Source organism: Gouania willdenowi, chromosome 10 (genome assembly GCF_900634775.1).
Source record: "Gouania willdenowi chromosome 10, fGouWil2.1, whole genome shotgun sequence".
NCBI lineage: Eukaryota > Metazoa > Chordata > Actinopteri > Blenniiformes > Gobiesocidae > Gouania > Gouania willdenowi.
The window spans coordinates 8,929,220-8,956,769 of record NC_041053.1 but is presented as its reverse complement, the minus strand read 5'-3'; the positions used below and the strand labels follow the sequence as shown (position 1 = coordinate 8,956,769).

General features: G+C 45.0%; 2 protein-coding genes across 2 annotated transcripts in view; both read left to right on the top strand.

The window, feature by feature from the left end:
• Nucleotides 1–167: 167 nt before the first annotated feature.
• sil1 (SIL1 nucleotide exchange factor) lies at nt 168–17,699 on the top strand. Its single transcript, XM_028459432.1, has 12 exons — nt 168–276; nt 3,492–3,590; nt 3,684–3,825; nt 3,901–4,000; nt 4,081–4,174; nt 4,232–4,318; nt 5,082–5,177; nt 5,240–5,361; nt 16,713–16,809; nt 16,923–17,087; nt 17,167–17,331; nt 17,400–17,699. Exons 2-12 carry the CDS (start codon nt 3,507–3,509, stop codon nt 17,622–17,624), a joined length of 1,377 nt encoding a protein of 458 aa, XP_028315233.1. The 5' UTR covers nt 168–276; nt 3,492–3,506; the 3' UTR covers nt 17,625–17,699.
• A 6,041-nt stretch (nt 17,700–23,740) lies between these two features.
• The window catches only part of uvssa (UV-stimulated scaffold protein A), a 60,873-nt gene continuing 57,063 nt past the window's right edge, over nt 23,741–27,550 (top strand). The window contains exons 1-3 of the mRNA XM_028459431.1: nt 23,741–23,972; nt 24,827–25,172; nt 26,158–26,311. Coding sequence (XP_028315232.1) covers nt 25,063–25,172; nt 26,158–26,311 — 264 coding nt within the window. The 5' untranslated portion in view covers nt 23,741–23,972; nt 24,827–25,062. The remainder of the gene's footprint in view (nt 23,973–24,826; nt 25,173–26,157; nt 26,312–27,550) is intronic.

Below are 27,550 nucleotides of genomic sequence, written 5' to 3'. Positions count from 1 at the left end.
GAACTCCTTGCGGCTCAGAGAATAATTAAAGCGGGAGGTTCACTTCGATAAAAACATCCTTTAGCTGCCTTTTTCACTTCACAAACCAGATAATTGAAAGTCTTCCAGCAGGGGGCAGCACTCATTACTGCAGCCTGTCGTTCAGCCGCTGGTGCACAAAGAAGAGCGGAAGACGTGGTCCAATCAGGTAGCAGCTGTGTTTGTGTGTGGGCGGAGTCGCCGTGTGTGTTTATTGACCGCACGCTTCAGTCTCTTCGTCCGTATGGTAATGCACAGGTGAGCTATGTTTTCTAACGTGTGTGATGCTGTTGTCATGACGTCACCGAAACCTATAAGAAAATCTTCTTCCGCGTGGTAGCACTTGTTTGTTTCATATCCTTACTTTTATTTTGAAAGAACAAACGTCGATCTGTGCTCATTTCTCACTTGGCACTGACAGTTGTCTACGAAAAACATCAGCAATCGATTCATGCTGATTATTAATTATCAATTTAATATCAGTCAGATACTAGTGAGTAACACCTCGCCTTCAATATAAAGATATAAATATTCTAATCAGTAGGGCTCGTCTGCTTTGTATTACAATTTCAAAAATTTAAATTATTGGTCTTTGGATCGGTTTAAGGATCGAATCATAATCGTTGATAATAAAATCGTGATTAATTGATCTTTTTTTGGCAGTGGCTATCAAATACGTGTCAATAGACATGCAGTCTCTCCGTACCCAGCATTGGGCAGTTAGGTCACGTGATAGGTGCACCACGTGACTTAAAGTTCCGTCAGTGGTTTTTTTTTTTTTTTTGCTCATATTTATTTTTAGCTACTCCGCTAACCCTTTTATTTTAGCCCTATCCCTAACCCAGGAAATAATTTAAAATGTTTATTTTGTTCATATATGTATTTTTAAAAGTTTTGTTTGCTTTGTTAAATATGTTAAAATGAAAAAAAATATGTTAAAAGTGGGATTCGAACCCACAGCAGCAGAAGGACCACTGGGCTATCCTGACACGGTGATGTCACAGGCACATTACGCTTTTGTAGAAAAGGTCTGACTGCTGATACGAGTTACGTACTAAGAGACACTTTCTTTTTTCCTTCCTTTTCTGGTTTCATTCATTTATTTCCTGCAGCCAAAGTTTTTCACTATTAAGAGTACCATTTAATAAAGTAAAACGTTTTTTGGTAAAAATTTAGTAAAGACTTTGTAAATCTTTTTGTAAAAATGTAATATTTAGCATGCAACTGTGACCGTCAACTTCCTATGGAAGCCCATTTCCACCAGTAAAATAAAACAAACAAAAAAATTTGTAAAAGTTAAAAAGTATATATATATTCTTTAGTCATACTTATGAGGAATTAAGTTATAATTCAAAGATACTAAGTCCTCATTAGATACTAAGTCATAATTATTTACTAAGGCTGTCATACTCATGAGTCATAATCCTGAAATATTATCTCCTAATTATGACTTAGTGTCAGATATTTATGGTGTAATAATTTTTTATTTTTTCGTTGTTATTTTACTATTCCTTGTTGTTTTTGAGTTTTTTGTTGGGCTTCCATAACTTTCTTCAGGACAAGAAGGGATGATAAACCTTAAAACTTGTTTGTTTTCTGTTTACTAAAGATTTTTGGAATAATTTTCATTTTTAAGCTCTTTAAGAGGAGCTTTGCCCAGCAGCCCGCTGCTGCTTCTGTTCCGGTTCTTTCTGGCCCAGGGTCCGTTCTCTGCTTACTCTGGGCCCCGCTGGCTGCCGGTTTGGCGTGGCTCTGGGCGTCTACTTGGCGTGGGCCTTTGCTTCTCTGCTGGGATCTCTGGCAGGGGGAATCTCTGGGCCCTCCCCTCGGGGGATTGGGTGCTGGGTCGCGGGTAGGGGTGGGTGTTGGCCGGGGGGCCTTGGGGTTGGGGTCGGTTGCAGGGTGCGCTGGGTCCTCGGCTCCTTGGGGCTTTCTCGTGTGTGTGTGGGGGTGGTGGCTGCCTCTTGGCCTGGGATCTCTAGGGCGTCTGAGCGGGTGGGCTCCTTGGCTCCTGTTGTTTCTGCTGGGCTGGCTGCATCTTTGGGCCCAGAGCGGCGCTTGGGTTTGCAGAAGCAGTTTTCGCACAAACATTGATCATGGATGCACTGGCATGTCTTGGGCTGTGGGATGAGCTTGTACTGGTTTAACCTTAGACACGTTGATCCCAAATACCAGTTTTAGGTATAACCACTCACTCCTTCCCTCTGTTCAAGGCCACCACCATTATACTTAAGTTGGATGCTGCGTCATCTTTTTCAATTTCTCCACACTTGTCACCAGACTGGCTGAACTGATTACACAACACATAAAACTTATTTAGCTGTAATAACAAAACATGCATTGCTGCCTTAAAAAGATTGCACTTCTTATAGTGTTGACCTTTGACAGCATGTGCAGACAAAGTGGGGAAAAAAACACTATGTAAACCAAAACAATATTATATTTTCATCAACTAATAAAAGCAAAATTATGATTTTTGTCTAATGGGAGGGAATCCAATCAGAACTTGTGTGATCATCATGTTCTTGTACTATGAAGCTGGATTTCCTCTTATTGCGCTAAATTCCAGGATTTATTCCTTGTGTGCTGTACTACGACGCTGGTTAACTTCTTATCAGGTTAAATCACCATGGTAACTGACGCTGAATGGCTAACCTGGTTGAGAGTAGGTTAAGTACCATATCTTATGATGTTGGCTGAGCTGTATGCAGCATTAGAGCCACAGACTGCACCCAAAATTAGGCGCATACATGAATAGAAACACATCTGTGCTGTAATAAAGTGAAACTGATCAGTGTCCATATATTCTCCCATAAATCAATATTGTATAATCACACTTTTTCAGTGTCAGCAGCTTCCTGCCTGCATTCCTTCCTTCCTGCTTTTTCTGCAGCAACAGCATTGTTTTAGGTCTGAATTATGGATTTTAATTCTTCATATTTTTAAGAATTATTCCTCAATTGTGAAGTAAGTTACTTTACACAGTTTTTTTTACAGTGTATAGCGCCACAAGGTGGCGTCTCTTTCATTTGATATGGTTAATAGGTTACTCTTCTTTTACTTCTCTCTTACTCTTATGTCATGGACTTGGCTGTGTTAGTGGTGAAGCTGGAATGATATTTATATTGTAAAATAAATAAGAACTTTGTGGAAATCTTCAAGTCTTGCTCATTTTGCTATCCAGCAGCACGTCCATGGCAAGATACTTCTCCACCTAACATTACATGGTACAGCTGCAATCTCCACCCCTGTCATAGGAACACAAACGTAGCCAGTCCAAAATCACCTGGATTAAGTAAACGTGTTGATATCCTGGTTCTTCGTACAGCTGCTCTGTGACAGAATGTTTGGTTAGGTGAAGCTAACAAAGAGATACCATGATATATCTAGCTTACACATTGGTCACATGAGATATGTCTGAGTGTTTACAAACATTAATACTAAACATTGATCAATGGTCATTCAATCAACAGAGTTTCCCAGAAACCATGAGGCTGCTCTTAGCTCCTCTCAGCTCTTTGCTGCTGATGTCTCTGTTCCACTGCCTCACAGTCACTGCGCTCAGTCCAAAGGTGAACCTCTCACAGGTCTTTGATTGTCCATCCATTAGTTTTCCTGATCAGTTCAAATCAGGCTGTAGTTTAAATCCTTCCACCTATGTGCAGTCTCAAGGAGCCATTACTGTGGTGGAGAGCCCGGAGGGAGCAGAGACAACTGCTCACTACCAAGATGATGAGGAGGAGAAGGAGGCGGAAGGAGACTTGGAGGTAGTGCAACCCACAGAGCTGTGGCAGACCCTTAAACCAGGTAATCTACCAGAGTGTGAGTTATTGTAAGAATTCCTCCTCAATGCTGTGTGTGTGCATGTGTACGTGCATACAGACCAAGCAGTGCCCGCTGGCTCCCATGTGAGATTGAACCTTCAAACTGGTCACAGGGAGGTCAGACTGGGGGAGCAGCAACTAAAATGGACCCAGCGTGGGTACGACGGCATCTCACCATCATAGCTCAGACGCACAGGAGAAATCTGAGGATGAGACACTCTATCGTCTGTCTCCACAGGGAGGAGGAAGGGACGCAGCCGTCCTTTGACCCCGAGGAGCTCAAACGAGCCATGAAGAAGATCAAGGAGGACATGAAGGCAGCAGAGCATCAGGTAGCTCCACAGGGTGACTGTACACACACCATTCTGACACCGTCTGTATGTCTGTAGGCTGCAGTAGCCGCTCAGTACCGCCCCTTGGAGGAGCTGAAGAAGGACATGGCCCAGCTGGACCTGCTGGTGGAGACAGATGTCCAGGTGAGAGACGACGTCTTTTCATCTGACTGTCAAACATCTGTCTCCTCTAGGGCTGTAAAAATACACTTAACTAACAATACCAAAGATTGGAATGTAATGATGCACTTAACTCCATTCACTTTAAATACACAGAGATCATATTTTGGAGAAAAAATCAAATTAGTCCAAATACATATTTTTGATATTTTATTTAAATTGTCGATATAAATATATATTAACTAATACATATTCTTATAACCTTCTTACAAATTGTTTGAACTGTTTGAAATCATAAACCAAAATAAACTGTAAAGTTAAACTTTTTTTTTTTAAACATAATAAAACTTTTCAAATCATAACTACAGTGAAAACATAGAGGTGACTTTCTCATATCAAAAGTGCAGCTTATGTTTCTGGCTTGGAATTTACATGTGTGTGTGTCAATGTGTCTGTGTGTATTTTGCACTGTGCCGACGGTTCCAGCTTAATTACGATCGTTATAACACGGGCGGACTGGTCAAAGGTCGTGTCCATCGGGCTCGGGTTGGGTCTTATTTTTTTGGTCTGATTAAAGCTCTTGGTTCAGCTGAGTGTGTGGCTGAACCATAGACCGTGGCATCTAAACATGCCTCACTAAAACAGTCACAGCACCCTCTAGTGTTTAAGCACAGTATTGACGCAAAGTGCTGTATCCATTTTAATCTCCTCTTATTTGCATCATTTTAGGATATATCCTTACATCTCTAATGTCTTCACTTGGCTGCTGTGTCCTGGTCTCCTGCAGGTCATGAAGTATCTGCTGGACCAGTTCAACAGCACCAGCTCCACCACTGCGCAGAGACTGAGAGTCCTGCAGGAGCTGGAGTACCTCGTCCACCAGGTGACAGGTTGAGAGGTGGGGGATCTTTGTGTGCGGTGCTCTATAACGTGCGTGTGCTGCAGGTGGATAATGCTCAGACTCTGTGCTCCATGGGGGGGCTGAGCTTCATCTTTCAAGGCTTGAACAGCTCCGACCTCAGGCTGCAGGAGAGCTCCGCCCACGTCCTGGGGTCTGCTCTGTCCAGGTACGCACACACAGATACACACACGCACACAGACAGGCGTTCCAAGCAATTTGGAACTCAGAATTTTCCCACATACGACTTGGAAAAGTGACTTGGAATGCCACCTGAAGTTGGAGCTCCTACTCGGTCAAGTTGGCAAAAAATCTTTAAGATATTTCTATGTGAGACTAGAATTTTCAACTGGTAAATGCTCAGTTCCGAGTTGACTTGAACGCAGAATTCCGTGTTTCTCAGTCAGCTGGTTCCTGATTAGCTACATTCCGTTCCACATCACAAATCACGGGGTCGGGAGTCGTCGTCTTACCTCACACACACCAGGAGTTTAGGTTGTAACAATTGAACAAGTTTAATATTTGCAACCCCTTTCAGAGCAGATTATCAGGACAAATTAAATCTCAACAAACGTCAGGCCATATAAGGATCATCTGATAGGATCATTTTAGAGAACAGAAGATAATCTGGAGTTTGTTATCCTTGGTCGGAAGGAGAACAGGCAGGACAAAAACAGCCTGATTATCTTTATGTGCACCCAACTCTGTGTCAGTGATGGGAATTTCAGCTTACTATTATATACAGTCCTGGATGAAAGTATTGTCCCCCCTGGAATTTTTACACTAAATACACCATTTCTCCCAGAAATTGTTGCAATTAGAAATGTTTTTGGTTCACACGTTTATTTATTTTATGTGCATTAAAAAAGTAGAAGAAAAAAGCCAAAATGTACATGGTCCATGGTATAATGGGAAAAATAGTGTATTGTAACCCAGTTCCACAAGTTTAAAAAAGTTCTGTCATGAAAGAAGGGTGCAGTGCAAAAATTAGGCAGATTGACACATGTCTAGAGATCACTCAAAGCCTCACAATTTTGGCCCATACTTCAATTTAAGCGGAACAAATATACAATTACTGCTCATGATTATCACTTAAAATGTAAGATTATCTACCTATGAAAGCAAGGGAGGTCTGTGTGTGTGTGTGGAGCAAATATCTCCTCAACGCGGTGCGAGTTCGACCTGAAACTTGTTTTGGAGTAATTTGGTCATTTCAAAATGTTTATTTTAATTTTATTTCACATCTGGACGGCCCCGAAATGAAACCTATTCAACTTTTGACCTCAGGGTGTGAGGGGGCGCTAGCGCACCATCTATATCTATTTCACAGCACAGCTCACTTCCGGTGCGTGAATGAGCTCCCGTGAACTTCTCTTTTCTCTTCTGAGGAAAAATACTTTTTTACTGTTCTTTATTTGGTGATGACATTTCGAAACGTTTATTTTCATGTTAGTTTGACCGTTCGCTATTTAGACCGGACAGACCTCACCCGGACGTTATTGACGGCAATGGCTGCTGTGTTGAAAGCTGCACATTTCTCAGCAGCGCGCGCGTGTGAGTGAGAACCAACGGAGATTTGTGTCCAAGGTAGAGAGTCACACACACACACCGATCAGGTGCGCTTCATTATCGATCACCGTCTACGTGTGTGTATCGGACCACCATTTAGTGCGGTTACAGTCTGTGTCACGACACCCGTCCATTGGGTGGTAGTGACTGTAGTGTTGAGTCAGATCAGTAAACGGTGCTACATAGTGAAGGTCACCTGATGATATTTGCAGCTTCACTCACGACACACCTGCCACTACACCTATCTACTGAAAATAGATAAGTTTAGTGAAAGTTAGGCAGGCACACACACACTAAATATGAAAATGACTCAAAATACACAAAACTAAATATTTATACAAAAATTACACTAAAGACAACACAGAAAAATACAGCAAACGACAACAAAAACATGAAAATGGCTCAAAATACACTAAACTAAATACTTATAATCCCACATGAATGCATACTTGCGACGGGCACTGTACATTAGAGAAAAAAACACCAAACGAAAAAAATATAAAAATTAGTTTAAAAAAAACAACACAGTTATCATGCACATGTCTCATAGAATTAAACCAGGGAAATTGCACACGCTATTTTACTTTGCACCTGCAAATATACCCCTTTATAATGCTACAACTTTTCTTAAGCTCCCACTACATGAATACATACTTCCGATGGGCACTGTACTCGACTTCAAAAAAACATACATTTACAGAAAAATACAACAAAAATATGAAAATGGCTCAAAATACACAAAACTAAATATTTATACACAAAACTCCTCCTGCAAGGTAGTCGGTGCCTTTCGTGGCGGCAATACCCGAACCCGCTGGTGGACACCGGGGGTGAGGGATGCCGTCAAGCTGAAGAAGGAGTCCTACCGGGCCTTTTTGGCCTGTGGGACTCCGGAGGCAGCAGACAGGTACCGACGGGCCAAGCGGAGTGTAGCCACGGCGGTCGCCGAGGCAAAAGCCCGGACATGGGAGGAGTTTGGTGAGGCCATGGAGAACGACTTCCGGACGGCTTCAAAGAGATTCTGGACCACTATCCGGCGTCTCAGGAGGGGGAAGCAGTGCACCGTCAACACTATGTATGGTGCGGATGGTGCGCTGCTGACCTCGACTCGAGACGTTGTGGATCGGTGGGGGGAATACTTCGAAGACCTCCTCAATCCCACCGACACGCCTTCCAATCAGGAAGCAGGGCCCAGGGACACGAGAGTGGGCTCTCCTATCTCTGGGACTGAGGTTGCCGAGGTGGTTAAAAAGCTCCTCGGTGGCAGGGCTCCGGGGGTGGATGAGATCCGCCCGGAGTTCCTCAAGGCCCTGGATGTTGTGGGGCTGTCATGGCTGACACGACTCTGCAACATCGCATGGACATCGGGGGCAGTGCCTCTGGATTGGCAGACCGGGGTGGTGGTCCCCCTTTTTAAGAAGGGGGACCGGAGGGTGTGTTCCAATTATAGAGGGATCACACTCCTCAGCCTCCCCGGTAATGTCTATTCAGGGGTACTGGAGAGGAGGGTCCGCCGGATAGTTGAACCTCGGATTCAGGAGGAGCAATGTGGTTTTCGTCCTGGCCGTGGAACTGTGGACCAGCTCTACACCCTCAGCAGGGTCCTTGAGGGGTCATGGGAATTTGCCCAACCAGTCCACATGTGTTTTGTGGACCTGGAAAAGGCATTTGTCCGTGTCCCTCGGGGATTCCTGTGGGGGGTCCTCCGGGAGTATGGGGTATCGAACCTCCTGATAGGAGCTGTTCGTTCCCTGTATGACCGGAGTCAGAGTCTGGTCCGCATTGCCGGCAGTAAGTCAAAATCGTTTCCGGTGAGGGTTGGACTCCGCCAGGGCTGCCCTTTGTCACCGATTCTGTTCATAACTTTTATGGACAGAATTTCTAGGCGCAGTCAGGGCATTGAGGGGGTCCGGTTCGGGGGCCTCAGTATTGCATCACTGCTTTTTGCAGATGATGGGGTCCTGTTGGCTCCAACATACCGTGACCTTCAACTCTCACTGGATCGGTTCGCAGCCGAGTGTGAAGCGGCCGGAATGAGAATCAGCACCTCCAAATCCGAGTCCATGGTTCTCGACCGGAAAAAGGTGGAGTGCCTTCTCCGGGTTGGAGATGAGGTTCTGCCCCAGGTGGAGGAGTTCAAGTACCTCAGGGTCTTGTTCACGAGTGAGGGAAGGATGGAGCGAGAGATCGACAGGCGGATTGGTGCGGCGTCTGCAGTGATGCAGAGTCTGCACCAGTCCGTCATTGTGAAAAGGGAGCTGAGCCAAAAAGCGAAGCTCTCTATTTACAGGTCGGTCTACGTTCCAACCCTCACCTATGGTCATGAACTTTGGGTCATGACCGAAAGAACAAGATCACGGGTACAAGCGGCCGAAATGAGTTTCCTCTCAGAACACAAAATTAATCTTTACGCGGATGACATTTTACTCTATTTGGAAGAACCGCAATCCTCTTTAGAGGAAGTATTTAATCTAATAAACAGCTTCTCTAAATTATCAGACTATTCCATTAACTGGACAAAATCATCAATCCTCCCTTTGACAAAAAACTCTTGGAATCCTGCACACCAAAATCCACAACACCCCTCCACCACAAATACAATTAAATATCTAGGCTTAAATATATCACCAAACTTAAATGAATTAATTAAACTAAATCATGATCCGATGTTGGACAAAGTCACAGAAGATCTGCGGAGATGGAACAATCTCCCCATCTCACTACTTGGCAGGATAGCCTCAGTTAAAATGAAAATCTTACCAAAAATAAACTACTTGTTCTCAATGATACCACTGAAACCACCAAAACAATGGTTTCAAAGATTAGATTCTACAACTACAAAATTCTATACTAGAAATAAAAAACCTAAAATAAGCCTTTCTACCCTTCAAAAAAACAAAGACGAGGGTGGTTTAGAAGCCCCTAATTTCATGCATTATTACTTAGCAAACCAAATACTATATTTAACAGAATGGCTAAATCCAAAAGAATACTACAACACCTGGCTAGAAATAGAACAGTTAGACTGCAAACACATTAAACTCTCTGATCTCCCTTTTATCACTGCGACCCTCAAACATCACAACTGCTTTAAAAACCCACTAATTGCCTCCACACTGACTGCATGGTGGAAAGCCCTGGACATCACAAATGGCCAATTAAAAACTACTATACTGTCTCCAATCTGGCACAACCCCGACTTTAAAAATAAAAAAACACCACTATCTGAAGACATGGGAAGAGAGTGGAATCACTCATCTCCAAGACCTTTTTGAAAATGACAAGATCAGGTCATATAACAATCTAACCCAAGCATTCGATATAAATAAAAGTAACTTTCTACAGTACTTACAAGTAACAGAGACAATAAAGAAAACCACTCCACTAGACTTAACTACGTTACAACCTCCAGAACTGGCTATATATATGAAAAAAATCTCAACAAAATCAAAAAAACTCTCAAAAATATACAGAGCGCTTTCGAACACTAACTGTAATTACTTACCAATCGCGAAGTGGGAGGCCGAACTCTCAATCACCCCGAGCACTGATTTCTGGGCAGAAATTTGTTGTAATACTTTTAAGATGACAAAAAACACAAACCTTCAGCTAATTCAATACAAGGTCCTCCACAGATCCCACATTACCCAACAGAAAATGCATAAAATGGGCTTCTCAGCAACAGACATCTGCTCTCAGTGCACCCAGAATACAGCGGATTCCTATTTACATGCCTTATGGCTTTGCTCCCCAGTTCAACACTTTTGGATTCTAATCACTGAAAAACTGTCCTCCATTTTGGACTACAGGATTCCTTTATCTCCAAATCTTTGTTTGATTGGAGACCTGACAATGCTTCAACCTCCAGCAAACCAATCACAATCAATCCTTGCGGCACTAGCCATAGCAAAAAAAACAATATTACTAAATTGGAAAGACAAAAAATCCTCAAACATAAACCAATGGCAAAATCTCCTCACAGAATTTATTTCCATGGAAAAGATGTCTGCTCTCAGAAAACAAAAAAAAATAACGTGCTTTGAGGAGCGTTGGACTCCTTTTTTAATTGCATTAAATCTAAATTTTTAAAAGCCTGATGATCTAGCCTGCAAGCGACTGCCAGCACCACTCTTTACTAACGCACTAGCCCAACTGTAGGCCGGGGCCGCCTTGGGCCTCTGGGGTGGTCTTGGTCAGGATGGCTGGGGTGGGTTGCCGGGGTGCCTTGTTGCCTCAGCACGGGTGTGCATTCCTTCTGGGTGTTCACGGGGTCCTGGGGCTGTTTGATTTGGCGCCGTTGCCCCTTGCATGCGCATCTGGTTGGTCTCTGGGGCTGGTGCCCTGCGTGCTCCCCTGCCGCTCCTTCCCCTTGCTCCCTGTCCCCCTGTCTCGTCCTCCCCCCCTCCTCCTCCTTTGCTCTTGCGCCCGCCATCCTGTGGGGTTGGGTTTGGGGGGCTCCCGTTGGCCTGGGGCACTGGTGGGGGGGCTGTGGCTCCCGCCTGGGGGACGGGCGGTGCCGTGCCGGGTGGGTTGGCTGGGGGGTGGTCTCGTTGGGGGGCCTGGGGTGGTGGGGTCCTTGGCTCCGGTCCGGGGGGATCCGGGGTGGGGGTGGCTGCTGCCCGGGGTTGGCGATTGCCTCCTGGGTGGCGGGGTGTGGCTGTGGGTTGCTCCGTCGGCCCTTGCGGGTCCTTGGCTTGGCTCCCTGGGGCGCACCTTTGCCAGGGATGTCGCTTGCGCGGCGAGCCAGGCGGGGCCCCCTCGGGGGCTTTTTGTACGACCGCAATGGCCGGGGTGTGGACGTTATGGCTAGAGGGGTGGGGTGGGGGGTGCTATGGGGCCTCCCCGGGGGTCGTATTGGGCGGGTGTGCGGGGGCGCGGCGCGTGGTTCCTGGCCCGGTGGATCCGCGTTGGGATTGGCTGGTCTGCTGGCTGGGTGCACCGGGCGCCGTGGGCGCGATTCCGGGGCGGGGGTGCCCCGGGGGCGGATCCTTGGGCTACGTGTCCGGGGAGGTGCTCTCCGGCCATCTGCCCGGGGACCGGCCGCGGCTCGTGGCGGCGCTGCGCAGCCTTGGGCGGGGCGGGGCTGGTGGCCTCGGGCCCGCTGTTGTTCGGGGTGTGCTGGCGTCGGGGGGGTGTCTCGTGCCGGTGCGTGGAGCCGTTGGTGTGGGGGGACGGTTCCGGGCTGGGGGTGCTTCGGTACTCTGGCTTGCGGGATGGCCCTGCTTGGCGGTGGATGGCGTCCTCTCTCGTCGGGGGGGCCGGGGCCGCCTCCCGGTGGAGAGTGTTGTATCGTGGCGCCGGGTGGGCCTGTGCTGGCCCTGGTGCGGGCATGGGCCTCCCCCCTGCTCGGCCGCTCCCCTTGGTGGCGGGGTGGCGTTGCTCCGGGCCGGCGGGCGGCGGGGGTTGCCCCCTGGGGTGCCGGGGGATGGGGTTGGTGCCTGGCTGTGCCCGGGGGTGGGGGGTGTCGCCGTGCTCCGCGGGGCCGGCGCGGTCTGGGGGGTGCCGTGGGGGGGGGGGGTCTCCGACTGTGCTGTTCCGGGGCCCGCAGTGCCACTTGCCCGTCTGCGCCATCTACCCTCTCGCGTGGCCCGGCTCACACTGGACAGGCCTCCTACATGTTCACTTCACCCCACTCCCAGCTGGTCTGGCTCACTCACAAAATGCACCACACACCGATACCCAACCCTTGGGGGGCTGGATGGTGGGGCTGGGGGTGGAGGGGGCCGCCACCTGTGTTACTATGTAGTGGCGTGGGGGCGGCCCTCCCACCTCTAGTTGCCCTACTAATCCCTCCAATTTTAATCACATCTCAACATGCCACCCCCCGGAGGGTGTATCATCATTTACACCCTCCGGCCTATTACACCACATACACATAAATCCACAGAGGCTGGAGGGGGAGCACCGCTCCCCTCCATCCCCCTTCTTTTAATTACACCCCATACATTCACCAAACACACACATTCACACAGGGGATCGGGAAGTGCCTCTCCATTGGGGAATGGAGAGGCACCATAACAGGGTGGTGGGTTGGTACACATATTTGGGCCTCTCCGGTGGGGGCCTGGCCCCTCTGTTGGTGGCTGGGCCACTGCATAGAGTAAAAGTACATCAAGATGGTGCGGTCGGGCGTGGCGGTGGGTCTCGGGGGGGCTTTGCCGGGGTCTCTCCTTGCGGGGTCTTTCCGGGCTGTGTCGGCCGGGTGGGGCGCGGGGGTGCCTCTCCCCCTTGGGTGTGGCTTGGTGCTTGCTTTGTCTCCTGGTGGCCTTGGGGGCGGGCCCCGCGGTGTGCGGGCCCGGGGCGGCCTGCCTCGCCGGTTTGGGGGGTGGGTGTGCTGGGGGGGTGCTGGTGTCCTCACCGGGGTTGGGGCAGGGTTGTTTGGCGCCTCGGGATGATGCTGTTTACTGGGGGGGCGGCGTTAGCTGTTCCGGTGGTTGAGGTTGCTTTCGGCCGCCTGGTGGGTATGTCCTGCCATCTGCGGACTGGTGGGTGGGTCCGGGGCATCTTTGGCTGGGGGCTGCTGTCCCGCGCTGGATGTGTGCCGTCGGGGTGCCTCCGTCCCCGCGGTGGGGGTCGCCGGTTGCTCGCGGGCCGGCGGGGGGAGCTGCCCCGTGGCTTGCGCTCTCCGGGGGGCGGCGGGCCCTGGGCTGCTGGCCTTGTGCCGTCTGGGGCTGTGCGGTCCTGCTGGGCTGTGGCCGGGACCTGGGCTGGGGTGGGGGGCGCGTCCCGGGGGGCTTGGCTTGGGGGCTTGCCCTTGGGGGGTCCTGGTCCCTGGGGTTGCTCCTGGGGCCCGGGGTGCTTGACCGGCTGGCCGGGCCGGTCCTGGCGGGGGTCTTCTGGGGCGGGTGGCGCGTGCCGCGCCCTTGCATACCTTCTGGTGCGGCCCCTGCTTGGGCAATCCCCCGTGAGGCAGGGTGTCGGGGCCAGACTAGGGGGCCACATCCCGGCGGGGCGGTCTGGCTTGGCCTCTGGAGGGGGCCCTGGCTTTAAAGAACTGAAGCTTGTGGCGCGGGCGGCATCAGCATCTGGGGCGCCCGGGGGGGCTAGGTTGGGGTGCCTGGGGACCGGCGGGGGGACCCCCAGTGGCCCCCTGGGGGGCCTGGGGGTTGGGGGTTGGAGTCGGTGGCGTGGTGCGCTGGGTCCTTGGCTCCTTGGGGGCTTTTCGGGTGTGTATGGGGGGGCAATGGCAGCCTCTCGGCTTGGGACCTTGGGGGCGTTCGGGGGACTGCTTGGCCGTGGGGTGGTCGCCGGGGGCCCCTAGATCTCTCGCTCTTTCTGCTGGCCCGACTGCTTCTTCGGGCCCGGGGGCGGCTCATGGGTTTTGCAGTAGCGGCTCTTGGAATCACATTTGTCATGGACGCACTGGCCTCGGGCTGTGGGATAACACTCATACTGGGCTCAACCATAGACACGTTGTTCCCAAATACCTGTTTTATGTAACTTCCACTCACTTCCTCCTCTGCTCACAGCCACCACCATTATTCCTAAGCCGCACACTGGTCACCAGACTGGCTTGATAACACAACAATAAGCACAATATACACAACCACAATTTCACATCGCATCACTTGAAACTTATTGACTATTCCCCACCCATTCGTTTTCCTATCTTGTATCCCTCCTCCCTGTTAACTCCCCCACCCCCCCACCCCCCTCACCCTGGTGTAACACTGCCCTCTCTTTTTTACATCCTCCCTTTAATAAAGTATTTACCCTTCCCTAGGGAGGGCTGGTGATGGTCACAATTATGCAATGAAATAAATTCATTTATGTAATTGCAATAATAAAATATGCATTGCTGTTAAAAGATTGCACTTCTTGTAGTGTTAACCTTCAACAGCATGTGCAGACAAGGTGAAAAAAAAAAAAAAAAAAAAAAAAGAAATGAGTTTCCTCCGTAGGGTGGCTGGGCTCTCCCTTAAAGATAGGGTGAGAAGCTCAGTCATTCGGGAGGGGCTCAAAGTAGAGTCGCTGCTCCTCCGCATCGAGAAGAGCCAGATGAGGTGGCTCGGGCACCTAATTAGGATGCCCCCTGAACGCCTCCCTAGTGAGGCGTTCAGGGCACGTCCCTCCGGAAGGAGGCCCCGGGGAAGACCCAGGACACGCTGGAGAGACTATGTCTCTCGGCTGGCCTGGGAACGTCTCGGGGTCCCCCCGGAAGAGCTGGAGGAAGTGGCCGGGGAGAGGGAAGTCTGGGCCTCCCTACTGAGGATGCTGCCCCCGCGACCCGGAAACGGCTAAGCGGGAGAAGATGGATGGATGGATGGACTCCTCCTGAATCACACTACAATAGCAACAAAAACAATAATTATACAAAAATACACAACTCCAAAAAACATACATTACAAAAATAATTAAAATAAAAAAACAGCAAACATTTATGCACAAAAAGACAACAGAAAGATACACAAATACAGGACTCCAAAAAAAAATACGTTACAGAAAAATACACCATACAAAAAATATAAAAGTGATGAAGTCATGCACATGACCCATAGAATTAAACCAGGAAAATTCCACCCACATTTTGCACCCGCAAATATACCCCTTATGCTCCCACATGAATACATACTTCCGACGGGCACTGTACTAGTTGAATAAAATGCATGTCATTTGATGTCATTTGTACTTGTGTTCTGACTTGGGAAACTTTATTATGTAGTTTATAATTCTTAGTCACTGTCAGCTGACTGTTTGCAGGTAACTGTTAATTGAGCAAGATTATAACAGCCAAAAGTAGGAGTGCTGAAGTTTGGCTGCTAGGTAAAGGAACTGACCAGCTGTCAACTGTGGATGAATGGTGTATACGAGATCAAGTCCGTGGTTTAGTGTTTGATACCACTGCTAGTAACACAGAGTTGGAGCATGGTGCATGGATTCATACTGAGCAATCACTTGGGTTAGAGCTGGCCTGGGTGGCTTGTTGCCATTAAGTCATGGAACTGGTACTTTCCAGTGTTTTTAGGGCCTTGTTTAGACCAGCAAAAGGCCCAGATGTGACCATATGCATATCCAGCAAAAATTGTCATCTGTTAATCAGTCGGCACATGAAGAGGCTTCTGATGATCTGTTTGATTTGCACACTAATGTTCATTGAGCAGATACGGTGAACATTTGCTCAGGAGTTCCTCAAACTTTACATGATCTTCCTGGGTGGCGCAGACTCTGCAGATGTCTCCTTTAAAGGGTCTGGAGCATTCCATCACACACGATGGATGGCCAAGGCCATCTATCATCTCAAGATTAATAAAAGAAAAATAACACACTGAAGACTTTGTAAGCCATGGACTAATGTTATAGATCATTTTGTTGTATTCAAATTTGTGAATTAGTAAAGCAATTGTCAAAATTTTAATTTTGGAAGCAATTTTGCATTGTAAAAAATGATCCCTTTGAGTGACCTCCAAATATTCCCCAATCAAGCTACAAATAGGTATAAATGTTAGTGGGCAGGCTAAAACAAAATGAAAGTTGTGGAGAAAAAGTTCCTTAAAGTTTGTATTATTGGATCACCCTAATGTACATGAGCCACAGTGCTGATTCTCATTCAGATGATGACGTATGGCTGGAGCTTTCACACCCTGAGTCTGCAGGACAAACTGAATTTGACTGAGGATATGTATCCACCATTCTAAATATCTCTCTCGTCCCCATCCAGGAGTTTAGCCACAGTTCCATGGGTTATAAACTTCTTGATATTACGCACAGTAGACAAAGGATGTTGAAGATCTCTGGAGTTGATCTTGTAACCTTGAAATTGCTCATATTCTCCACAATTTTACTTTTGCTTTTTTGTACTTTTTCAATGCACGTAAAGGAAATAAACACGTGTACAGTACACCAAAAACATTTGTAATTGTATTGCAACAATTTCTGGGAGAAATGGTGTTTTTTGTGGACAAATTATAGGGGTGCCAATACTTTTGTCCATGTGTGTGTGCATGTCCACAGTAACCCTGCGGTGCAGGTGAAAGCTGCTGAAGATGGCGCCCTCCACAGGCTGCTGACTGCTCTGGTCACTGCGACGTCAGTGCAAGTGAAAAAGAAGGTGAGAGATGCCATGAGCCGTGTCCCTTCTGTCCTACTCAGGTAGAAACTGTTACTTGATTGAAATTGTGCTCAAGTACTCTGTGTGTGTGTGTGTTCGTTCCTTCCTATCAGGTTCTGTTTGCCTTGGCCTCCCTCCTACGTCACTTTCCTCACGCCCAGCAGCAGTTCCTGGCGCGTGGGGGCCTGCAGGTCCTGTCAGAACTGTTCAAAGAAGACACCGTAGGAGCTCTGCGCTCTCGCGTCGTCACCATGTTGTACGATCTGATCAGTGAGAAGGTGCTAAGAGTAGCTGGAATGTTTTGGTTGTGGTATCTGCTGAGCTGAGTGGGCTCGCCCCCTCCCCCCTGTTCACTAGGAGCTGAGCTCACAGGCCGGGATGGACCCGGCCCTGGACGCCACCCACCAGGAGCGGCTGCGTCAATACTCCAAGGTGACCCTGCAGGAGGAGCTGGAAGACGAGGGTTGGTGTCTCCTGGTTCCACAGCTGCTGCAGTCCCCAGAGCACGACCACAGGGAGAAGGTACCCTTCTGCTGTCTTCACTACCTGGGTCAGCCAATGCTGTTCTCAGGCTCTTTGTGTCTTTGTAGGCGCTGAAGGCTCTGCTGGCAATGGCAGCAGTCTGTGGGGATCAAAACCGCTCAGACACCACGCTGCACAGCTCCCTCCACTCTCTCAAAGAACTGTACCAGAACCTGGTTCAGGAGGAGGACAGCAGCTACTTTGAGGAGATGGTGGAGCTAATCGATGCTTTACAGATGAAACTTAGAAAATCAGAGATACACAGTGAAACACTGCACAGCAGTGATGGATGATGTACAATATTTACCATGGTTCACCGTTCTTTGTGTTGATTTAGAAAAGAAATAAATACATTTTAGATGTTTACACTTTTTTGTTTTAGTTTTAGAAACATGGAACCTTCCTCTCTGTTACGTGGTAGAATCCGCTCTAATAATAAGGGGTCATTCCATAACATCTATCTATCTATATCTATCTATAAAAGAAAAAAAGGTCTGTGCGTGTGTGGAGCAAATATCTCCCCGACGCGGTATGAGTTCGAGCTAAAACTTAGTCAACAGGTTCCAAATACCCCAAGTGTGTATATCTGTTATTTTGGAGTAATTTGGTGGCAAAACGTTCAAAACATTAATTTTAAGATTACGGCCCTTTCGGTAATGAGCGCGCTACTTCCGGTTCCGGGTCACTGTGTCGCAGTTTGTTTATGTTAAAAAATGTTTCAAAAAAAGTCCTTCGATTGGACAATACTAATCCCTCTATTTTCTGACTATACACTAGATTATTTTGTTTTCATTAATTCTCTGACGCGCTTTGAGAAACACGTAAAAAATAAAATAAAAAGGTGTGATCTAAGCAGACAGATCAGACATAGTCACACACTCATGAGCAGAAACAGAAGAACAGCATAACTCCACACAGAACCCTTCTGTTTGCCACAGGAGACCATGTGTGCCGTCATTTATCTTTGCTTTTATTCATTATGTTGTTCATTTATTTAGACTGTTTTCACCTTTATGAGAAAGACAAACAAAAGGGAGGAAAATTGTGTTACTATTGGATTTTTGTTTTGTTTTTGTTGTTGTTTGCTTTTCTTTCCTTTTTTCTTGTTGAGGGGAGGACCTCCACAATGCAATATATGGTTACATCGTTGAAGACAGCGTTCTCTGTTGTACTGCCTCAGCTTTTGGAGCTGAATTTTATTTTATTTTTTGAGCTCGCACATTTTTTTCCTTTTCAATACCTTTGTTATTTCTGAACGATTCTTCTTTTACCCTTTTGTTTTTGCTCAATTTCAGGAAAATTGAGACAAAGATTGAGGATTGCAGCCTTAATTAAGTTAACATTTTCACATTTTTTTGACCAATACCCTCGTAAACAATCTGTATCCTTACCCTTTTGAAGCTGCTTGCGACAGGCAGCCTAGTTCAACATTTATTAATCAGTTATTGTGTTTTTTTTTTTTTTCAATTTACAGGTCACTGGCTGTATATTCAAAGGAGACGAATCAAATCCAACAAAAGAAAAGGGATATTTTAAATGATTCATCTAAGTCTTAATGTTTTCCTCTGTTTCTGTTTCTGAGTGTTTCCGAACAGAAAATGCCACCGCCTTTTCGACTCCGATCCTGCCTCCTACAGCCGTCATGCCTGGTCATTGCTTCTTATGGTGAAGGATGAGAATTAAAGGGAAGTATTGTCCATAACTATAACTGGGAAGCAAAGGGGAAATAGATTGAAATAGACACGTGACAATATGACATATTGTGGATGTTCTAACATAATATCTATTCCAGAGACTTCCAATCCAACTGCGAAACTGGACAAATCTTCAAATTTCAAAAAGCAGCGTACAGTTGACCCTGGCTTTGACCTTTATGGCTGAGGAGGAGGAGATCGAGGAGGCTGGAGGGCACAAAAGCAGGCGGACACAAGAGAGAGAAAAATGGAGACACACCCACAATGATCAGATAAGTGATTTTCCAATGATATTTATCATATGGTTTTAAGAATCCAGATGTATTCTTATGTAAAAAAAAAAAAAAAGGGAAAGGAAAATGATTTGCATCAAAACCCTCCAACCCTTTTCTTCCTCCACCAGCACTTAGCGTGCAAGACCATAAAACACCTTCACTGGGTTTAGACATTTTTAGGGGAAAATTGAAAAGTTCTCAACATTGGGTTGGTGGCCCAATCTGGGTCGCCTTAGATTTAAAGACGGTCTTCCTGAAATTCTTAATAATTGATCTATATAAATGGGATAGTTTAAAGTTATGTAACTTCCAAGCATTTAAGGAAGCTCTCCAAACCGTGCTATGGCTCATCACTCCTACGAATGGGATAAATGCAGAGAGCAAAAGACAATATGATTGTTCGACTCAATTTAACTTTAATTCTGCCTAACCTTAAAAGGGCCGATAATCTTGCATCTTGCTTAACTCTGGTTCAGACACAGAATAGGAGACACTTTTGCCACCAATTTAGCTTAAAAATTAAGTAAATTACATCTCAAATAACAATTATGGGGAAAATAATGAAATAAATGAACTGACAAATTCAGCTCTATAAAAATAATTAGGTTATGTTATTAGGTGTGGAGTGTTAACATTATTCAGAATAAATAAAGGATAGAATAAGATTTCTACTTCAGAAATAAGAGATAGCAAAAAACAAAACAAAAAAATTACATAAATAAATAACAACATTATTTATTTATTTGGTTAAACTTGTTTGGCTTTTTCACATCTCCATGTCTCCCAATTGTATGTATTCATCTTGAGAAGACATGTAGTCACGCTCCACACTTTTCCGTCTGACTTGCATGTCCTTCTCCATCCGACTTGCATGTCCTTGTAAACAGTGGTTCTCAAATTGTTGCTTCTCACCAAGTATCAGCGTACCACTGGTAGTAGACGTACCAGAGTTTGAGAATCACTGCAACTCCAGCTACACTTCTCCTTGCTCCAGGAAAGGAGAATTGAATTAATACTTCCTGCTTTTCTTTCAGCCTCATATTTTCCCACTCAGGTGTGAATGGGCTACAGATAACATTGAGCTAGGCATGGCTAAAAGCTCACTAACCCACTCCTAACCATTGTGTGATAGTGCAGCAGCACCTTTTAGGATCTGAAAAGTTCTCAGATCCTGACCTCTGACCTGTCTCTGCCTCCCTGGAAGCTATAACAGTGCCAAAGCCATACTAACTATTCATTTAGTTAGTTAACTAACCCTAACACCCCTTCTTTTTAAACTATTTTTTATTTTATTTTGTTTTGTTTTGTTTTGTTTTTGTTTTTTGTTTCTTTTTTTTCCCCCCCTCTTTTCTTCTGTTCAGGTACCAACCGATCCCAAGAGAGGTTGCCAGGTGTGTGGAGACTACCCTTACTCTAACAACAACGATCATCTAAACGATATTTGGCCTGATGACTTCATGATTGTGTACAACGCCAGACGGAAGAGGTGGATCGACCAGAGGTGGACCGACCCTTTCCGAGTTCAGCTGGCGACACACACGGCAGTGAAGGTCGCCGCGCGGGCGACATGGATCCAAGCAGCTGATTGCCGACACCAGCTGATGCTGAGACGGAGGCTGACCGAACAACGAAGGGGGAACCAACTAGACTGAGTGAGGCGGCGTAATAACAACTACACCGTCTAAGCTGGCTTCTCAGGTGCGGTGCACAAAGAAGTGTTCCTTTGCCTTGTGGGATCACAGGAGCTGATTTTCTATTTCACGAGACACACACTCTGTTGAAAAAACGCTCTAGAACAAGAGCCTAGATCGAGCCCTGAGGACCCCGCCGATGTGGGATTTTTGTTCTTCCTTTGCTTTGTTTATAAGCCACACCCATGAAAGGCTTATAGCTAGGTGGAGGGTGGACAACCTCACACCTAGTTGCAAGATGATACAGTCACAAGCCCTTCTGCTGTGATTGAGGAAAACATTCAAGGTTCTTCACTCATGATGCCGCCAATCAAGTGCGGTGATTCTAACCATGGTTCTACTATTCTTCTGGCTATTGGTGACCCCAGTTACCAACGGGGCCACTGAACTCAGTCAATGAATATGAGTGATGTCCTTGATGTAAATTGTGATTTGCTGATGATTTTTCTTATCTGGATGATAATAGAGCTATTGATTTTTGATGATTCCTGCCATTGATAATAATGATGACGTTTTTTAGGGTTTTTGCTTATTTCCACATTTTTCTTGTATTCTCTTAGATGTCTGTGCCTCACAAAAGAAGAATATATCCAATGTATGACAATAACAATGCTAATGTTTAACCCTGACAGACAGCAAAGGTGGATCCAAGGTTATTCTACTGGAATATAATAACTTTGTTTCTTGATTTGGTCGTTGATGGCGACCAAAAGTGGGGAATGTTATGGCAATTACTATATTAATCATCATATCATCAAATGTGTGTTCATGTGTACAATTTGTCATGTGTTAATACACAATGACTGCATTATATTGTTGTACTTTTGAACAGAGACGTTGCTCCTTTGCTGAGTCATGTTAGATTAGATTACCTGAAGTACAGACAGATTGTGCTGTATTCACGGTGCCAGCAACAAACAGTCTCTGCTGAAGGTCTCATACCAAAGCTCTGATAAACAGAGCTCTGTAACAGTACCTACAAATAATAAGATGTGATTCTTGTTTTGTGCCTTTCACAGGGTTTAGATGGCCGACTCACATTCTTTTGACTAAGGCCAAACTCAAACTCACATGTGGACTCACATGCAGATACACACACACACACACATATATACACACACGTGACCGCTTGCCCTTCCTACAGGATGGAAGACCTTTTTTTGTACTCCTTTTCATTTAGTTTATAATAAATCCTTTTTTATAAAATCATCATGCTTTGACTGGACTTCATCATTCAATCAGAGCACAAATCATGTTTCCAAATGAGGACAACTGTAAATTTGCTGTGCCAGCGTACACACTCATCAGAATCAGCATTAAGGGACCAGAACTGATGAACTATGATGCCAGGACAGATGTTCAGCTCTGGTTCTCCCAGGGCAGGGGTCTGCAACCTGCGGCTCTGGGGCCTAATGTGGCCCTTTGACTCTTTTACAATGGTGCTCTATAGCTTAACAAAAAAAAAATAACTATTGAAATAGACGAATAGATGAAATAGCTATTAATGATTAACGACAAATAAAATCAAGACATAATTTGTTAACCTAAACTAAATCACGTAGTGCAATGACTCCGCACCTCAAAATTCAACGAATAATTCTATTTAGAGATTGAGAAATACCTCTGAGTTGTAATTTCCATGCATCGCTGCCTCCACCACCACCGGTCCAAGATGGCGGTGCTGTTGACGTGTCCCTCCAAAGTCGATGCGGCGGTTATGTATATAATGTCTATGGTTGCTACAACTCCAATCACTCCAATGGTTTTTTTTTTTTAACAGCAATGGCAGTTCATGGAGACTAGAATAGTTCCCCAGAAGTGAGCAGTTTACTATTGCAGCCAATGAAGCTAGAGCAGATGAGAGTTTGTGATGCACTTTTGAATGGTAATGTTTAAATAACCATATTGGATTTTATTATCAGTGTATCTAAACCCATTAATGTGCGCATTAAAGCAGTAGATTATCCCATGCTAAACTAGTAGATTAAGGGATCATTATCAGTTAACATATGAGTCACTGTGGGATGTTGAGCAAGTCCCTTAACCCCGAACTGCTCCCCAGGCGCTGCAAAAATGGCTGCCCACTGCTCCTCAGGGATGGGTTAAATGCAGAGGACAAATTCCATGTATGTAACAACATTAAAGGCGAAAGCCCCGATTTAATCTTTACTGGATAAAGTTAGCAACACACTGTCTTAACCACAAGGTTCAATTTTATTAATGCCATTTCATCCAGCGATGTGGAATTAGAGAAAATACTTTTAAACGTGATTTATTTTGCTGTAGTAAATTAAATGAATGAATGAATTATTATTATTATTATTATTATTATTATTATTATTATTACTATTATACGATGGAGCATTGTACAATGGAGCATTGTAGTCAGTTAAAAAAAAAAAATCTGTTTTCCAAATTAATTTTTATTTTTATGTGGGGATGATCTCTTAATTTTTTTTTTTTAACACAGAGACTGGTTCAGTGCTGGATATTCATCCATTTATTGATTTTTACATTGAAATTGAGTTGAAATATAAAGATATTAAGGATTTCCAGTCGGCACAACTTTAATTCGGAAAACGGATTATAAAAAAATTAATTCGGAAAACAGATTTAAAAATAATAATAATTCGGAAAACGGATTAAAAAAAATTATTTGGAAAACAGATTTAAAAAAAATAATTAATTCGGAAAACGGATTTTTTTTTTTTTTTTACCTTTTTGACGGTTCCGGGTCAGAGTTCATCACAATGACGTCAGCCACAGTGCTGGTTGTTCATCCGTTTATTGATTTTTACTTTTGTAGTTAAAATTTAAAGATATTAAAAATTTGCAGTCGGCACAACTTTACCATGAGTGACGGACAGGTAAAGAGGAGACTTTAGTTCTCGAGGACACAGTCGTCGTAAAGCATAGCTTGGAGTCCTGGTTGAATTCCTAAGCAACCAACTACAATACTACGTGCAACGTCATGGATACCGGTAGATAACAATATTAATGATACATTGGATTTTATTTAGTGCTTTTCATAGACACTCAAAGCGCTTTATTTTGATGTGCATCATTCTTTCACTCCACACACAGTGGTGGTAAGCTACTGTTGTAGCCACAGCTGCCTTGGGACAGACTGACAGAAGTGAGGCTACCATAGTGAACCATCGGTTCCTCTGACCACCACCAACACTCACTCACTCACACACTACATTCTCATGATGGATGTACATGGACTTGAAACTTATTCTATTAGAGTTTTTCAGCGTTTCCTTGTCCCTACAGATGCAGACAATAGCCTTGATAGTTACTGACCCTCAAAGTAACACCACCAGTAATGTTACATACATCAGTTTTAGTTTCATGTCCGGGGGTTAAAAAATACTTCTTGAGTGTTCGTGGAGCAGCTCAGAGACTAAACTGCTGTTCTGTGTGATCATGGTCCAGTGCAGTGGGGGTTGTGTCTTCTCCAGGATGGATGGAGTCTTCTCCAGGGTCTGTCATTCTGCCACCAGATAGTCCAGCTCTGTGTCCACCACAGATCAGCCCTCTTTACCAGTCTGCACAAACATGGAAGGTCCAGTTGACAGAATGTTATATATGTCACGCACATGTACAACCCAAAACAATGTTTGTTTTGTCCTAAACGGCCTCCCATACCATTATTTGGGTCTCAAATATGTATTTTTTTTTTTTTATTCGAACACATATTTCTGTTAGATTTTTTTCCTAAAATTATTATTTTTTTTAAAATTATTATTTTTTTATTAGATAATTAAGACACATATCGCCTCCATAATAATTGATTATAAAACTGTTTTCTTTGTGTTCCTGCTGCTAACAGACAAAGTGATGCAGTAGGTGGCAACAGTGCGCCAGCTGTTTGGAGAAGAAGAAAAAGACAAGAAGAAGAAGAAGAAGAAGCTTTAGCGGAAGTGAGCTGTTCTTCAGTTGCACAAACAAACATCACACCCAGGGAGCTGCTCCGTGTGTCAGAGCTCGTTCATGGCTACAAGCACAGTCCGGCTAACGTGGAGCTAACACTGGACGGTGTCCGGTGTTAGTGACGGAGTGTCCCAGATGGAGTTGAGTCACCGGGAGCGCATCTCACAGCTGGTGGAGGAACTCACCACATCAGGTCAGAGTCAGCTCCACCAGGAGAACATGAAGGACCTGAAGAAGCTCTGCAAGTAAGGCTGTCACATCCATCCACCCATCCATCCATCCGCTGCACAATGTGAATACTCCTGATAAAAAATAGTTCCTTTAACTGCTAAATGTAAACAGAGATACACAGTTTGCTCTTATTAAGAGATGGGCAGATGTGTTAATAAGAGTACTGATATACATATATATATATACTCAAAGTAAACGGTCCTATTTACTTCCACCCCTATGTTTATTTTTATTAATAAATCTTGGTATGGTTCCCTTGCCTACAGTAAACATCTCATGTATAAACTTAATGAGACCAAATGTTGCACAATTGGAACTTAATTTAGTTTCCACAAAGGCATCTGTATAAAATAAAAGGTTTCTTAAAATGTGATATTTTTATTTTTACAATAAAATAACATAACACCAATAAATTCCACTCAAAATAAAATAAAATTTCAGGCTCTAAGTATAGATACATTTATGAACTCTAAAACTGAGAAAATTACCTCCATTAAATGCTGTTTTGGCATGGTGCCTTATGTTTATTCTGGTTGGTTGTCTATGATGTGATGCAATTGAATGTTGTCAAGTCATTTAATTTTTCATAGTTTCACAATGTCCAGTGAGCATTTTAAAACAAAAAATATTCAGTAATGGTTGGGTGTAGAAATGTTAAGAATTAGGGGAGTGGTGGCCTAGTGGTTAAGGAAACGGACCTGTATCGGAGGGTCAAAAAAAAGGGTCGGTGTGTAAATAAATGTGTGATATTGTCCTCAAACATCCATGTGAGGCATTTTTGTATGATGTCGGGGCCATGTTGTCCCAGACAGTCTAAGAAAAGCAGTTTAACTCGAAGATAATTCATTGCTATAAGCCATATTGTCTTATTCTATATCGTATATGAGGAAAATATGGCTGATGTTGATATATGGTCCAGCTCTACTAGACAGGTTAGGAATCCTCGCCAACCTTGTATTTAACAGCATGAATGAACCGTAGTCCGTCTCTCCTCCACAGAGTGTCCAACGAATGCATCGAGCACGTGTACCACTCGCTGATGTCGCAACTGAACCAGGAACATGCTCAGATTCGACTCTCAGCTTTTCAGATCTCCAGTGAGCTCTTTGCCAGGTCGCACCACTTCAGGACGCTGCTCGTAGACAACTTCCAGGTCAGTCTAATGCAGGGGTACCAGGGTGAAATTGGTCGGGGGCCAGATTTTTTTCAAGTGAGACCTCAGGGGGCTCAATTACACTTTTGGCCCGAAAGACCAAACACTGACTCAACACATGTATATGCTGCTTGAAATTCTTCATGAATGCCTACACATAAAAAAAGAATTGCATTGGCACCACAATAGCCTCCCAATGAGGCCTATGATTACATAGCCTAGAGCAAGATACCCTCTAAAAACGTAATGTTGTCCTATCCATGCAAGTAGCCTAGCCTTAGAAATGCAACAAAATACATTTCTCATCAATAACACAAGTGTAAACTGTAATTGACTTTGATAATTGTTATTGAAGGCTTGCTTGCACATGAAAATTAGCCAATTAAAAGAAGGCCAGGCCAAGATGCAGAAAGTAAATGCGAGAAAAACATAATCCAACAATAGACCAAGTGACTGAATATCCAGTAGGAATTAGTAAAACCAAAATGTTCTTAAAAAAATAGCCAAATATGACCCCATCTTAAAACATTACATTGGCTCAATAACAGATGGCACATTAACTTTGCCAGTCATCACCAGTAAACTCCAACTCACATTTCCACTCACCCATGCTTATGGCACTAGCCTACTGTACAGCCTACATCAGTCAACCCCACCCCCTTCTACTGCCTCCCACCCATATCACACAGGATTATGATAAATGGGAAGACAAGCCTTCTTCAGCTATATTTTACTTGTCAAAGCTAGACACATTTTAACTTTCACCAGCTTAGCTCAGCTGCAGCTGAGGCGGCAGCAGCAACAGAACAACTGACGGATTCCACCAAATTTAAAGGGGACATATTATGCTATTTTTCACCCATCTTCATTTGTTCTAAGAACCCCAACAACATAGTATTTGAGGTTTTTTCCCCAAACCCACCTGTTTTCTTGAGTTTTAGCCTCTGAATTATATGATTTATAAAACCGGGCTGTTTGAGTGGGCGTGTCCATAGACGCGGACTCCACATGTGACTCCACACAACACTTGATCACTAGCGACTTTCTTTTGCTGTTCACACACTCTTGTTGTTGTTTTCAACCAAAAAAGCTGCACATTACAGTAAAACACATGGCTATTTAAGTGGATATTGTGATTGTGAGTCAGGAAAACATTTAACCGAGCTGCTACATTGCCTTATTGTCATCATTTCATATAGAGATCACAGGAATAGTCCATTCAAGGTGATAGTTCACTGT